Below are 15518 nucleotides of genomic sequence, written 5' to 3'. Positions count from 1 at the left end.
GTTTTCCTTTCCTGGACTGCGCTGTGCACATTGAAGAGAACGGCAAACTCAACATCGAAGTTTACCGGAAGCCCACACACACGGACCAGTACCTCCTCTTTGACTCCCATCACCCTTTGGAACACAAACTTGGAGTAATTAGGACCCTACACCACCGGGCAGAACATGTTCCCTCTAAGCCTGAAGGAAAAAAGAAGGAACACACACATGTAAAGGAAGCACTCAAAACGTGCGACTATCCTAAATGGGCGTTCTTAAAGTCAGCAAAGAGGCACAGAAAAGAAGACCAGACACCAGCAAGGGAGGATAAGAAGGACAGACGCAACAACATTGTCATCCCCTATGTAGCCGGTGTATCAGAAAAACTTAGGAGAGTTTTCTCCAAGCATGACATCCCGGTGCATTTCAGACCCAGCAACACGCTCAGACAAAAACTGGTTCACCCGAAAGACAAAACGCCAAAACACAGACTTAACAATGTGGTGTATGCTGTACAGTGCAGCGAGGAATGCCCAGACCTCTACATTGGAGAGACCAAACAGCCACTTCACAAGCGCATGGCACAACACAGAAGAGCCACCTCCACAGGACAAGACTCAGCAGTCCATCTGCATCTTAAGGATAAAGGACACTCTTTCGAGGATGCCAATGTTCACATTTTGGACAGAGAGGACAGATGGTTTGAAAGAGGAGTGAAAGAAGCCATCTATGTCCACTGTGAGCGACCATCTTTGAACAGAGGCGGGGGTTTACGACACCAACTCTCTGCCATCTATAATCCAGTTTTGAGATCCCTTCCCAGACGCCTTAACGCCCACTCACATCCTGGGCCATCTGACCTCAGGAATTCGCATGATAAGGTGGGGCCAGGTTTCACAATGAACACACCCGAAACTCTGGCTGATTGGGACCCACACCCAGTTTCACACCTTGGCTCAGGCGATTAGAGGATCATCAGGGGGTCCTTTTGTCCCTCTGTGGGGGGATACTCCCACTAGGTTTATATCTGGGACTCTCCACCATTTGACCTTAGAACTGAAGAAGCTTCTCGGATGAGAGGTGAAACGTCTTCAAGTAACTTAAAGAAGTCCAGACGCTTTTCTTTGCAAGCTCCTTTGACTACGATGACCTGGATGACTGAGAACCTTCACAGACACCATCTGAAGATAATCTGATTATCAACATTGAGCAGTGTGGGATCATCTTTGATGTCCTTCAAGAAGCCTGCAGAACTATTTCTGAAGACTCATTAAAGAAATGACAAGAGAGCTTACCTAAAAGACATCAGGCTGTGATTAAGAATAACGGTGATCAAATCAAATGTTGACTTACAAGCTGTTCTGCCTTTAAAAAAGTATTTCTATGTGCGTTTATACCTTCCAATCAATTGCTGCATTTCCTACTTTCTTAGCAAAATATAAATATGGGGTGATTTAACACTTATGCACAGTACTGTACAGTCAAACGCATGAACCATGGTATCACAATGGAAACTTAGGAAGTTGCAAAGCTATCTTGCCATTATTGTAAAGTTAATTTTGCTGCGTCCTCTTCGAGCCAGGACAGAAACACAAATCTCTTCCTCCCTGCGTGTGACGGCAGTATCAGCCTCCACGAGTCACAACTTTTGTGAAGCATGTGTGCGTGTAGTAAGTACAGCTGCTCAAATTAAAGTGGATTTTTATTTATTTAATTTTTTTAGAAATACTTAAGGTTATTGTGAAAATGGCGCTTCCTTCACAGCACACTCAAGTCTTGATTTGGATCGAACGATTCGGATTAAGTTGTGAATGTGAACAAACACCGTCAGACGCAGCTACGCACACCCTGCCTGCACTTCCCCTTCCTGGCAGCTGAAACGGCGCACAGCAGTTACGCATAAGGCAAAATGTGGTTAAAGGGCAGGCTCAGAACAACTTCCTCTGAAACAGAGCAAATCCATTTATAGGAACAGCAACAGTGCAGCAAAAACGTCAGCTTTCAAACACAAACAGGTATAAACAACTGAGTTTTATTATTATATTTCCGTATCTTCTTGCATGACTGATGGCAGTTTCTTTACAGTGAGCTCTTTCTACGTGTGACTTAACACTTCCACAAACAAGTATGTCCTGAACAGAGAAAATTTGGAGACAAATTTAAAATGACAGCGACAGAACACAAAAAAATACAAAATTCTTCTGAGTTTTATTTGGAACAGCACAGCCTCAGTGCTCCTGTACTCATGGTTATCAACTTGATTAATACTTTAAGGACCCGCCTTTGTTTGGGGATTTGTTCTAAGTGGCTGAAAATGAAACTGTAAATATTTCATTATGTACAGTCATTGATATTCATGAGTACAGGAAGACACTCGGGTGTAAAGGGTAAATAAAGGGCATCAAAGCCAGATTGGTCACGTTCCTCTCCTCTCGGGTCGGCTGCTTACTCCTTTAACTCTCCACTCTTGTGCTGAGTGGCCCTTGGAACATTCCCAGGGTGGCACGGGGGAAACACTAACACTTCCATCAGAACTGTAAAGACAAGAGAATCAAATTAACACGAGGCAATAACAAAAGCGGAGCCGCTGCAGGAAGCGAACAAGTTACTTACATTTTTGAGGAATTCTTCGGCAACGATACGGGCCCTGGCATTAACCGAAAGTTTCATCTCACTGATCTCCTTGTCGATCTCCTCCATGAAGTGGATGACAAAGTCCACCAACTTGTGTTTGTACATCTGCTCCGTGTGGAAGTTGGTAATCAAGAAGCTAATATCATATCCCTAAAATAAGAGTGGAAAAAAGAAAATACACCATTTGTGTTACTGCATTAAAGCTAGTGTAAATACTGAGATATTTAATGTTGTTTCCTTCTTTTGCTTGCTCCCTTTAGGGGTCAACACAGCGGATCATCTGCCTCCAACTCCACCATCCCTAACATCCTCCCCTGCTGCACCAACCCTCTTCTGGATCTTCTTTATTGAGGTGTTTACTGTCTGTATGATGTTTCTAAAACATGCATGCATGAAGACCTTTATGACTCATTTAAAAAGCTCCCACACTTCCTCGTTTTGTACGTGGTATTCTTCCTCTGATACTGTTAATAAGTACTGATTTCTCTTTTGTCACTCGCTGTCTCTTACCTCTACTGGCTTCCTCCGCAGAATGAAGAAGTTCTCTGCTCTCATCATCATGAAGCGCATAAACTTGTGGCAAAGGATCTTCTCGATCTCATCGGCCTGCAGTCAATCATAGTAGTTTTTAAAGAGTGTTAGAATATTCTGGAAAGTCATAACCACAATAAAAGTTAAAACCATGCTAGCTCTACTGACCTGCTTGACAGCAATACTGACTCTGACGGAGTTGATGGATCCCTCGATGAGAACCTTCTCCTTGTCATTACGGCTGATCACCACCGGCTGAAGCAGCAGCTCCTTACTGCTCCTGTAACAACAGCAAAGACAGTCTTTCTAAACACAGTAAAACTCAACGTTATGCTCGAGACCCCGCAACACTGAACGGGGAGGACACCTGCGAACAAGCTGAGGCAAGTCCCTTCAGTCCAACTTTAAAGCCTTGCCCTTGCTTGTAGCCATTTTTCTTCCCTCCTTGATTTTCTTATGCAAGTTTACACATGACTGAACTCGTCTGCCAGCAGCTGATCATAATACACACATCTTTAGGGCAGGAGAAACATGAGGAAGCATAGGGTGGGAAGCAGCAGGGGACAAACCAGTGAGACTCAATTGAGTGCTGCTAAACATACCTGACCTCCACCTCTGGCTTGTTGTGGCGCTCCACCACCTGAGAGGAGAAGTTCTCCAGACATAGGGCTGCCTGCAAGGTGGCCCTCACAGCGTTTAAGTAGGGGCGCAGAGTCGCTGTCTGAAGAGAAAAGTAATAAAAAGTCAATACTTGGGAGGATTCGGGCACATGCAATGAGATCCTTCCAGTTGAATAAAGGTAAATCGCCCAGCAGGGACTGGTATTTAATGCTACGCATGACAATAATCCGTGTGCAAGTCTCACTTGACAGCTATCTGTTATCACACGCAGAATGAACAAGCATCTACTAATGCTACGTAGCTACGTGTAGATCTCTCTGCGATATGAATGCAGAAGAGGATGTGATGCCTTCAGGTGATCGACACTGCAGCTCATCCAAATTATTTACTGTGTTTATGCCAGCTATATACGTCGCTTTTCCACAGTTTAAGGGCAAACTGTGGTGGAGCTACAGGTCACAGAAACGAGCAGAAAAGGAAACGAGAGGAAAAGACAGCTCAGTCAATCTGTTTCTGCAAACCGTATCAAGGATGCCCGTAATCTCATTTTGCTGCAGCCAACCAGAAACCACATCTACAAGGAACACACAGCTAGCTAGCTAATCTTAAATTAAATGTGGCAGTAGTTACTTGGGGTAATTGGCTAAATAATTAAATATAAAGCTGAGTGTTGTGCTGGAGACTTACCATTTTTGAGCTGTAAAAGACGGAAGTTCCTCAGCCACGCCTGGGACGACTCTTCCGTAAATCCTACATAGTCGAGAAAATCTATGGTGTGTTCGTTTTGATGCAAGGGTTAGTCTAATGAATAGTTTTTACCCACCCAGCGTAAATGTCACGGTTCGCGTTTATTTCTCCGCCCAGGTGGAGTGTATTTTTCATAAAACGAGCACACCCTAGGGTGTTCCCATTCTGCACTATGAAGAGGGGACAACGGCTGTTGTCTCACGAGTTTTTATTTTTACCTTATATGGTTTTCATAGTTAGATGTCAATTATCAAGATTAACGTACACAAACTATACTGTCTAACTTCCAAATTAAAAGCTTGGCAGCAAATATTTTTTATATTTTTTTTGGTATCATCCGATGATACCATTGTGATAGACTACTCAACAGGCTCTATGAAGCGCCAAGTCTCCAGACTCTGTATTCTCAGACTTACCACTTTTTAAATTGCTTTTACGACTTAAAATGCCTGGTTAGGTTTTGTAAAAATTTAACTATCTTATTTTTTCTCCTCAGAATCGTCATTATATATAAAATGGGACATCATTTTAGGTGAATAATTTTCACACACACCCCTCTTACCACAATGGTTTCACCCATCATGGACGCCATTCAGTGAAGGTAACTATCGCTGCTCTAAAACATTACACACATTATAATTTGTGCGCTATATTTGTGTGGTGTGGGTTTAAAACGCCCACATTTAAAGCGTCTGTGCGCAAATCATGAATATAAAAGAAACCCTTGTTAGAATTTAAACGTATTCTCCAGCATTTCGGGCCCAGCGAGCCTGCGCTCTTTAAAGCAGTCCTGACTGTACGTGCGGCCGTACGTAAGTGTTTCTGAATTTGTGTGTGAGAGCTACAGGCACAGAGCTGGACTCACATTGTATGTCAGTCTGATAATCTAATGAGTACTTTGTCTTATGCCAGTAAAATCACTGTCAGGTCTTTGCTGCAATACATCATGAGTGAGCTGAAGGACTGCCCCCCACTGAAATACTACGACTTTAAGCCCGTGGAGCATGTCAAGGTATGCCCCCGCTACACTGCTGTGCTGGGCCGCTCAGAGGATGATGGCATCGGCATCGAAGAGCTGGATACCCTGCAGCTGGAGCTGGAGACACTGCTGTCGTCAGCTACCCGCCGCCTCCGAGCACTGGAAGAGCAGAGACAGGTAGGAACAAGCTGGTGACCTCTCTTCTTTCATGTAACTTTTCTTTTAACCATAAGGCTTTCATCTCTAAGCATCTAGATGCAGCCTTTTATATTAAAGGCTACCATAATTTTTTCCTCTCTATTTATCTCAGATCCTTACAGACTGGCAAGATAAGAAGGGAGATAAACGCTTTCTGAAGCTGGGAAAAGACCCAGACCCCGCTGCCTCATCTCGCCACAAACCAAAGAAGCAGAAATTGGACGGTAAAGGGGGTCATGGGCCAGGCCAAGGTCCCGGCAGACCCAAAACCAAAAACCTGCAGCCAAAAGTACAAGAGTATGAATTTACAGATGACCCTCAAGACATTCCCCGCAACCCTAAAAATGATGCTCCCAACAGGTCCGCAACAACATACAAAATATATCTGCTTAGTTTATTTTCTCTTTGATGTTTCTTTTTTTTTCCTTCTAATTTTCAAGTTATTCTCAGATGTGTGTTTTAGCAAGAAAAGAACTTTATTCTTATATTACCTTGTAATATTTCTGTTTTTAAGATTCTGGGCCTCAGTGGAGCCATACTGTGCAGATATTACAAATGAAGAAGTACGATTGTTGGAGGAGCTTCTTAAACCACCAGAGGATGAAGCAGACTACTTCAAGGTATGACATAGAGCCATGTACGCAACATTATGTTACAAATAACTGTATGCAATGCAGTGAATAAGAGTGTTTTGAGGTTTGGGGCTGATCTGTGTTAATGGTAGATTCCAGCATTGGGAAAACACTACTCTCAGCGGTGGGCTCAGGAGGATCTGCTGGAGGAGCAGAGGGAAGGAGCACGAGCCAGCGACAAAAAGAAAAGCGTCATGGGAGGGCCGCTTTCTGAATTGGACGCAAAAGGTGAGGGGAAGGCTCACCTGCGCCTACACATGACTGTGCATGAACTAGTAACTCCACCTTAAAACTGACATTTATCTTCACTTGCTGTAGATGTGGACTCGCTGCTGAAAAAGTCAGAATCCCAACACGACTCTCCAGAAGACGGTTGTCCCTTTGGTCCTCTCACACAGCGTCTGCTGCAGGCCCTTGTAGAGGTCAGACTCATCATTTTGTGACCAGGTTTTGCCCTGATAACGCTTATAATAATGCATCATTGCGTTTTTAAAAAAAAATACAAATAATAATATACATGAGCATGGTTTCTTCCAGGAGAACATTATATCCCCCATGGAGGATTCCCCTATACCGGACATTTCAGGAAAGGATGCTAACGATGGTGCTGGGACTTCACCCCGAAGCCAAGGAAAAGCTTTTAGGTATAATGTCAGCATCAAATACATTTTTGATGTATTACATGAGAGGACCTCCTGAAATAGCAGCCATTTTTAAACACATCTCCTCATCCACACAGACCTCGGTATCCTCAGCATGAAACAAAAGACAAAATGCATTCAATCTTTTTTGGGATGTTTTGGCAGGTCAGCAGCTAATTCTTCAAAGTACCTCAATTTACTGTCTACTTTCATGCAGCTGTGCCTGCACACACAAACGTGGATGTTAATTCCTGTCCATTAAATTTAAAGGGAAAAATTGGTTCTAGATTTAAGGTGGTAACATTTTTTTAATATATATTTCCTCGATGATATTCGTTGGTTGTTTTAGTGGTGTTTTCCGCTCTGCATCTGCATATTTCTTATGATCTTTGCCATCTTTAGCGTTCCTCATACGCGCTCCCTGGAGGCTCGAATCAAAGAGGAGCTGGTAGCCCAGGGGTTGCTGGACTCCGAGGAGCGACCTGGCCAGGGAGGAGACTCTGAGGATGAGGTCCTTGCAGAGCTGCAGAAGAGACAAGCAGAACTCAAAGCCCTGACCGCTCACAACCGAGCCAGAAAGCAGGAGCTGCTACGGTGAGGACAGAGAGCAGCAGTGGTTCTGTTTGCCACCTAAGTGAAACTGTACATGTGTTAGAGTTCTTTGATCACATGAAACTCTGGATTTGCTGTTTTTTCACAGGTTGGCAAAAGAGGAGATGCGAAAACAGGAGTTAAGGCAGAGAGTCAGGGTGTCTGACAATGAGGTGATGGAGGCGTTCCGGCGAATCATGGCAGCCAGGCAGAAGAAACGTACCCCAACTAAGAAGGAGAAAGATCAGGCCTGGAAAGCACTGAAGGAGAGGGAAAGCATTCTCAAATTACTGGATGGATAGAGGAAACCACAGTTTCTGTGGTGAAAAAAATATTGGAAGAAACCTCTTCAACCTAACACACAGCTCAAACAGCTGTCAGTTGCATCAAAGGCCTCTTTCAGGCATCCCTGTCCGTTGACCTGCCGGCATCTGGACACGCCAGTTTCATGATAGAACACAGACCATGCTGACTTTTGGGAATTGGAAATGGTCAAAATGGCTTTATTCTTACTGTAAATAGAAATGAATATAACTTGTTATTGCATGGTATTTTCTAGTGGGTTGGGCTGAGCAACTCGCAAATATGCACTGTGCACATGCAGTCATGTTAACTCTGCAGCAAACAGTCTCACTTGTGTCGCTCAGCCTGACCTAGTGGCATTACCGTTGCAATGCAGGCTCCTCACTGATGTATGAAGCCACATGTTCAGATTCCAGCAGTTAAATGGAAGGTATGTGAAAGAGGCCAGTGATGTAACATACCGTTTATTACAGCTCTGCATGATTTAGGTAGGGACGTTTCTGTAGTTGTTTTTGTTCCATGTGATGTACAGCAGAGCAATCATCGGATCAGTAACATTCAGCATGCATCACTGACTTTTATACTGTTGTTTGGAACATTTTTCTTTTGTTGGTTCATTTTTATTTTTTTTTACGTTTTTTTAAATTTCATCTGCCATTGTAATGCTGTGAAAAGAATACATCAGTACAATTTAAGAACAGGTTTTGTATATGTTAAAAAAACAGACAAGATGCTGCAGTGTGTGCAGCAACATCTCTTCCCTTCAGTGCTAACAGTGGGTCCACCAGGAGCAAAAAAAAGACATAGACCATTGCTACTTATTAAAACAATAAAACTGTTACATCTGTTGATATTTGTGCTTTTGCTTTCTTTATGTTCTTAGTCAGTTTATTTATTAGCAACCAATGTTAAAAAAAATGCTGACCACATAATTAACAATACATTAGAATAAAATTAAATAAAAACACAAACGTGAGAGAAACAATGTGATCAACATGTCAAAAAGGCCCGAAAACCAAGAAGAAGAGGTGAGCCCGATGCTGTAATCTAGCAACGTGAGCTTCTGATTACAGAAAACTGTTCCCAGCAGCATAACATGGTGCATTACGATTAAAGAGGCGGTAACGTCCATCATCTCTGTATCTCAAAGATATATTCACTGCATGATATTCAGTTTTCAGTTGCTGATGCTGAAATCCAGCGGTTGGAAAAGGTTTACCTGATCACATACTTAAGTACTTCTAATACGGTGAAGAACCATTCTATGTAGGTCTCTAAGGAATGATTAAAATTGTCTTCATTTAAAAGGAAAACAAGATATTTTCTCCATTCGGCTGTTGGGCTGTAGAATAAAATACAGTCACATTGTTCCAGCAATAGCAGTAGTAATTAAGAGACAACTCTTAGACTGGAAGTTATTCTGTTTGTCACCAGTTTTTTTTTGCTGGTTAGGAGGATATTCTTAAAATATTTTTAAACTGCTGTACATAAAAGCTACATATCTTCATTAATAAGCCACATTGCACATTGCAAATCCAGATTTCCTGCAGGGTAGGTGGAAGTAACAGGATCCAGAGGCACCACTAGATGGCAGTCTGTGCCTTTTGCTATACATAGTAGCCCATGGTTGATATAATTGCAATACTGTGTGTGTCTCTTTGTTGGTCATTGTATATGTCCATCTTTCACTTTATGATCCTCACCGATCTGGATTTGGGGATAAAGTAAGAGACTGTTGCTCAGTGTGCAGCTGTGGGTCACACAGTTCATCCTACAGAGAATCAGTTTCAGTCCTTTGACAAATCAGAATCAGACCTAAGATTTGTCAAAGGACATCAGGGACACGATTGACCATCAGCTTAATAAGAAGATGACAACTGCTGGTGCAATTATTCAGAAATACAACAAATATGAAATGACCATCAATCCACCTCAATCTGGAGCTTCATGCAAGATTTTGCCTGATGGTACGAAGAGGATCATGAGAAAGGCGGTGAAGCAGCACAGAACAACATGGGAGGAGCAGTGACCAAAAACACCACTGTAACACACATAATAGAACTTGCAGACGCTGCAATTTAGCAGCGTTTGCAAGTTCCACCTGCTCATGAAGAAACATGTACAGGCCTGTCTGAAGTTTACCAGTGAAAATGCTGTGGTCATATGAAACCAAACTCAAGCTCTTTGGCATCAACTTAACCCGTCGTGTTTGGAAGAAGAGAACCCAAAAGACCCAAAGAACACCATCCCAACAGTCACCATGGAGGTGGAAGCATTATGATATGGGAGCTGTTTTTCTGCTAAGGGTGCAAGACGACTTCACAGCACTGAGTGGCCAAAAGACCGGGCCACATACCATAAAATCTTGGACTAGAACCTCCTTCCCTTGGCCAGAACACTAAATATGGGTCATGGCTTGGTTTTCCAGCATTAAAGTGACCCAAAACATACTGCCAAGGCAACAAAGACGTGGCAAAAGAAGAAGCACATTAAAGTCATTGAGTGGTTTAGCTAGTCTCCAGACCCCAACTCTATAGAAAGTCTGTGGAGGAAGCTGAAGGTTTGGGTTTCCAAGCAGCAATAAAAAAAAACCCTAAAGGATTTAGAAAGTTTCTGTAAAGAGGACGGAGCTAAAATCCCTCCTGAGATGTGTGCAAACCTGATGAACAACTACAAAAAATGTCTTACCGCTGTGGTTGCCAACAAGAGTTTCTCCACCAAGTATTAGGTCATGTTTTTGGGATCAAGTACTTATTTCACTCAATGACATGCAAATCAACTTGAAACTTTAATGTAGCTTTTATGTAATGTGTTTTTTCTGGATTATATTCTGTCTCCCTTCATTAAAATGAAACTACTAAAAAAAAATAGAGAGTGTTCGTTAATGTAAAGCTACCTCTTTTAATCTGTGAGGCCTGTACAATCTTATGACACAGAGCTATTTCCTGATGAAACCGCTGTAACTTGGTCAGTCGGTCAAGTCACAATCAAGGCAGTGAAACTCTCTCTGTTGAAACTCTGTTACAAAGCATGTGAAAACCCCACAGATAAAATCTTCTCTTCTCTCAACATGTTTAGGTTGACGTCAGATCCCCAAGCATTGCTGACATGACAGATTTCAGGCTTTGAACTACATCTAGTCAGGTTGCTTGTTTGTATTTTAAATAGCCTTGAGCTCCACAGTGCAGGTTTGTCTTGCGACACCTTAAAACTCGGCTGAATCATTACGAATTTAACAGCAGCCTGTCAGGGGGGGAAAAGGGTGGCAATAATGGCCTGTTTATTACATTGTGTGAGTGTTTTGCTCGTGTGTTTCCGTGTTTGTGTGTAACGGCAAGACCGTTAATGGAAACTTACTGAATCTACATTAATACAACCCAGAAGATAAAATCAGGAACTGGCATGTTGTTTAAAAAACACACCTCATGCTCAGAAAGCTGGAGTTTCTAACAATGGTGCAAACAGTCATTATTTTAAAAACTCCTCAGTTTAGGCGAGTGTCCTCTATGCAGATCCATAATGCCATCAGCCCTTGTGTATGAAAGCTTTTAATAACATGCAAACCTATTGAGTCCTCCTCACAGGTGAATGAGAGGCTGAATAGATTGCTGTGGTGGCCCCTCGAGGCCGGGTGTATCACACAGGTCTTTTGTTGCATTTGTTGTCATTAGACCTAAACTGAAGGGCAGGTGGGTTTTGTGTTAATACACTGCTCATACATGCTCAATGATGCTCGTCCTCTGTTTGCTCATCACATATTGAGCCTCTTTTTTTAAAAAAGAAAGAAAGAAAGAAAGAAAGAAAGAAAGAAAGAAAGAAAGAAAGAAAGAAAGAAAGAAAGAAAGAAAGAAAGAAAGAAAAGAGGAAAAAAGGGCTAGTTAGACTCCTTTTGACAACCCAGGTGGTGCGTGTGTCCCCGATGCTCACTGGATCAGCGAGGCTCCATCTCCAGTCCCCTCTCCCCGTGTGAAATTCAGCTACGTGGTGAGCTTCTTCACTCCTCTCTGCCATGGCCCGTAAAGTTTTATGGCTGTTTGAAGAAGAGGACCCGCCACTGGAGGGTGTGGGTAAATAAGTTTGGCACGAGACATGCATCTGCTGCACATCAACAGACAGATAGACTTTAATAAATATATTTCTGTTATGTGAGCAGACATTGTGCGGGGCGACGTGTGTTTACATGTGCACACACGTACAGTTATCCCATGCTACTATCACCCCAGATCAGAGGAGGGCGTTCTCTCCATTGCCTCTTTGTTTTGCCACTGTGTACCAACCATATTTCTTTCTCTGTGGCTCTCCTACTCCACCTCCGTGCCTGCGTTCCTTAGCTGGAACTGAGCATGCATAAAAGGCTGACACACACACACACAAACACAAGCACGCACAAGCACAAGGAGAGATACATAGAGCTGGAGGGTTTCAACATAAATCTGTTGATTCTTTGTCCTAATGCTATGTCAGCTTTCATGCTGAATTGAAATTGTGTGTGTGACAGAGATACAGACAGAGGTTGAGACAGCTGCTGAGGCTGGCTGGTCCACTGAGAAGACCCTCTGTCCAGCCAGGCCACGCCTCGGCCCTTCTCCCGCACAGAGAACTATTGTCTCCAGTGCTCCTTCCACTGTTCTGATGTCATGGTTTGTCCTTCCCCAGAGGGCTGCTGCTGCTGCTTCTGCTGGTGCTGCTGCTGCTGGTGATGGTGCTGTTGTGGTAAAACTGGAAAGGCCTTTTAGCACAAGGCCAGAAGGAAAAGCGACTGGATGGTGCACACTGCAAATAGTTCTGCATACCAGTACACAAAGCTCTCATATGCTCTCATCTTTTTGGCCACTCCTTTAACCCGCCCTGATTTGAATCTCATTTGCTTCCCATTTGCGTGGCAGTTGATGCCTTTCTTCTGTGACTCCGGAGTTTGGCAGCTCAAATGCAAATCGCTCTCTTCTGCCCTGATCATCCCCACCTGTCCAGGCTCCTGGGCTGTCTGCTCATTGGTGAAGTAGAAATAAATATTCTTGGGCTACTTCTTCCAGCCCTGTTGTAATTCCTCTGGTGTATTTTGTAGTATACGAGCAGTCTACCACAGACTCGCTGCTTTTACATTAAGCTGAGAGGGCTTTGCTCATTATTTAGGTGTACAAGAAGAATTGTTATCAGAGTAGTCTAAGTTTGGGTATATGAGAGATTGTGATTGTGGTATTTTGGAAATGTAAAAAAAAAATGCATATCTGGTTTAGATCAGAATAAATGACATAAGCTGAGGTTTAACTTCTGTTAGATCCAAGACCTACAAGATAAATCACGATAAAGTGCTGATGCTAAATTCTGCATACAGAGTCTCTCCTCTGAGAGACTCAAGCCATTACAGGTCCATGATCTCTCTCATTCCCTTCTGCACTGGTAGCGAAGTTTCCTAAGCACTGTGACAATTTGTGTTTGGCTGTTCTTTGTTTGAATCACCTATGAGTGAGATAAGAACGAAAGAGTGTGGAGTTGTTAGGAGGCTATTTATCTTTGGCAGTAAATGTGGACAACAGCATTCAAAGCTCTTGAAGTATGTTTTGCAGTGGAGATAAGGCCTGATAGCAGAGGTATGTAGAGGGCTATGTATGGATAAATATGCACATATTTTCACAGAGATTTAATGCAACTGCTTCTGGAATACGGAAACCACTCTTATAGAGGTGGGATTTGGAGAATTGTCACACTCTTCCTTATTGGGCTTGGATAAATAAACATACCACTTTCCTGCTACGGGTCTCCCTCTAAGACCCTAAGCGAGAGGACATCACCGGCAGTGTCGATGATAGTTGTTGAGGAGCAAAGGAGACACAATGAAAAATGCTTCTGTCACCACCCACCGCTGCTTTGTCACCCTCTCCCCATGTTTCTTTTGCTTCCTCTGCTCTGTGATTATTATCAGCCCAGATCATTATCAGGCAAACTCTCCCCTCACTGTGATGGAGAGGAGGGTTGGCCTCCCACATGGCTTTGGTGAGAGATTTCTAACAGCAGCAAAGGAGGAGGGGATGGGACAGGGGAAACAAGACAAGAGGCCTAATAAAGTCCATCTAAATTTAGAGACAGCGGGGCCTTTTTCCCCTTGTCCTTATAAAGAGCTGCTGGTGAATCCAGGCAGGCTATCCTCCTCGCTGTACTGAGCTCAGATCACTCCCTACAGGATGGGGAACATAACCGTCGGTGCATGAAAACACACACACACTCGTGTGCGCAAACACAGAGGACCATGTTGTTTTATGAGGCAGAGGACGGGGAACTTGGAGGGGTATTTTTTTTGTCTTTACACAAGAGGGCAAGTTTGGTGGAACATACTAAAATAGGAGAGGTTTGAGGAAACCACCAAAAAGAAATGATGGGAGAAATGAGCAACTGGTGGGGGGCGGTTCACGTGCAGGAGATTGTGAAAGAAACCACAGATGAATTCGTGGCTAAAAATATCTCAGAGGGCGGGTTGTATATTTCATCTTATGTTAGCACAATCTCCCTTCCCCCGATCAAAAGATGCCCCTTTTTTGATCTCATTAAGAATCATTGCGTTTTATAAAGTTTATACTAAGATCTCGCCTGACCTTTTGGGGCTCTGTCCATGGAGAACAACACACATCATCTACAATCATATTAATTAGTGGGCTTTAGAAAAGAAAAAGCAGAGCCAACCCCTCTCCCTGTTTCCTGCCTTATTGCTAACAGTCTGCATGGAAGCAATTGCAGAGAGTTCAAAATAAGGCAATGAGAAACATTCCTTTAAAATGTTTCTTGAACTCTCGGTTTCAATGACGACTCCATCCATCCGAACTTCAAGAAACACCTGTTGCACATGGTAGGATGTTTTTTTAAAATGTAAAATAGAACTGGAGCTCTCCACTGTTTGAAAAAGCCTCGCCGCTTGCAAACGATGAAGCCGGCAGTCAGCAAACATAAACGCGACCTTTCCCCTTATGACAAATTAACAAATTCAACAGCTGTGTCACCGATGCAAGTGACTAATGTGATTTACTGCCATATCTGCTGCTGTCTGTCTGAAGCGCTCTTATCAGGAATGGCCTGTCCTGGGTGTGACATCAGCAGCTGCTTCCTACCCCCCCACCTTTGATTAAATAACAACCCAAGTGAGATGCAGGTCATGTGCTGGTTCGTGCGGACGGGAGACACAGAAACAGAACACTTACAGTTCACTTTTGACACGAGGAGAGAGATACGTATGATGTTTTGTTTTCGCTGTGCGCTGCTAAGGCAGAGGTCATTTTCACAGCTGCCCTGGTACAGTAAGCCAGGAGTGACAGCAAAGGTCAAAAGGCAAACAGGGTGGAAGGGTGGGGGTGGAAGGAGTGGTGTTTTTTTTTTTCTTTTCTTCTTAATTCCTCTTTTACACCTGTTGCTTCCTGCCTCTTGTGGCCTGTTACCACACAGGAAGACACTGGTGGACACACTTTAAACCTACACACATAGGGACCGTCTGAGCCGATACGCAGAAAGCCAAGCACACAAAAACATTGCATTCATACAGTCACACACTTGTTATATAAGAGCTCCTCCTCTACACACACACACACACACACACACACACACATAGTGTGTGTGCTTCTGACACACAGTCAGGAGCACAGTCTGACAGTCTAAAGCTAAAGTGGATCGATCATT

General features: G+C 43.3%; 2 protein-coding genes across 3 annotated transcripts; one reads left to right on the top strand and one right to left on the bottom strand.

Moving 5' to 3' along the window:
- Positions 1-1995: 1995 nt before the first annotated feature.
- arpc4l (actin related protein 2/3 complex, subunit 4, like) lies at positions 1996-4580 on the bottom strand. The gene is made up of 6 exons (XM_084927710.1): positions 4453-4580; positions 3747-3865; positions 3313-3424; positions 3124-3219; positions 2593-2763; positions 1996-2513 (listed from the first exon to the last, which is right to left on the bottom strand). Exons 1-6 carry the CDS (start codon positions 4453-4455, stop codon positions 2508-2510), a joined length of 507 nt encoding a protein of 168 aa, XP_084783836.1. The 5' UTR covers positions 4456-4580; the 3' UTR covers positions 1996-2507.
- A 366-nt stretch (positions 4581-4946) lies between these two features.
- On the top strand, positions 4947-8705 carry tada3l (transcriptional adaptor 3 (NGG1 homolog, yeast)-like). Of its 2 annotated transcripts, none has more exons than XM_084927708.1 (9): positions 4947-5113; positions 5425-5668; positions 5802-6049; positions 6204-6309; positions 6414-6549; positions 6640-6743; positions 6859-6965; positions 7365-7556; positions 7663-8705. In XM_084927708.1, the coding sequence occupies exons 2-9, from the start codon at positions 5459-5461 to the stop codon at positions 7853-7855; spliced, it is 1296 nt and encodes a 431-aa protein (XP_084783834.1). In that variant the 5' UTR covers positions 4947-5113; positions 5425-5458; the 3' UTR covers positions 7856-8705. The 2 variants fall into 2 exon arrangements, with proteins under 2 accessions (XP_084783834.1, XP_084783835.1); XM_084927709.1 differs by lacking the exon at positions 4947-5113 and adding an exon at positions 5122-5324.
- The last annotated feature ends 6813 nt before the right edge of the window (positions 8706-15518 follow it).

This window comes from Perissodus microlepis, chromosome 5 (assembly GCF_051167445.1).
Source record: "Perissodus microlepis isolate ML-2025 ecotype Zambia chromosome 5, ASM5116744v1, whole genome shotgun sequence".
Taxonomy (NCBI): domain Eukaryota; kingdom Metazoa; phylum Chordata; class Actinopteri; order Cichliformes; family Cichlidae; genus Perissodus; species Perissodus microlepis.
Note: the sequence above shows the minus strand (reverse complement) of the source record. Positions and strands in the feature narration are given on the sequence as shown.

Excerpts from the sequence above, each read along its gene's own strand:
- arpc4l (XM_084927710.1), bottom strand. Across the intron at positions 3,425-3,746 it reads AAGCCAGAGGTGGAGGTCAG|GAGCAGTAAGGAGCTGCTGC; the intron begins GTATGTTTAGCA and ends CTGTTGTTACAG. Across the intron at positions 3,220-3,312 it reads TCAGTATTGCTGTCAAGCAG|GCCGATGAGATCGAGAAGAT; the intron begins GTCAGTAGAGCT and ends GATTGACTGCAG.
- tada3l (XM_084927708.1), top strand. The coding sequence starts at position 5,459 with ATGAGTGAGCTGAAGGACTGCCCCCCACTGAAATACTACGACTTTAAG. Across the intron at positions 5,669-5,801 it reads CACTGGAAGAGCAGAGACAG|ATCCTTACAGACTGGCAAGA; the intron begins GTAGGAACAAGC and ends TATTTATCTCAG. Across the intron at positions 7,557-7,662 it reads AGAAAGCAGGAGCTGCTACG|GTTGGCAAAAGAGGAGATGC; the intron begins GTGAGGACAGAG and ends GTTTTTTCACAG.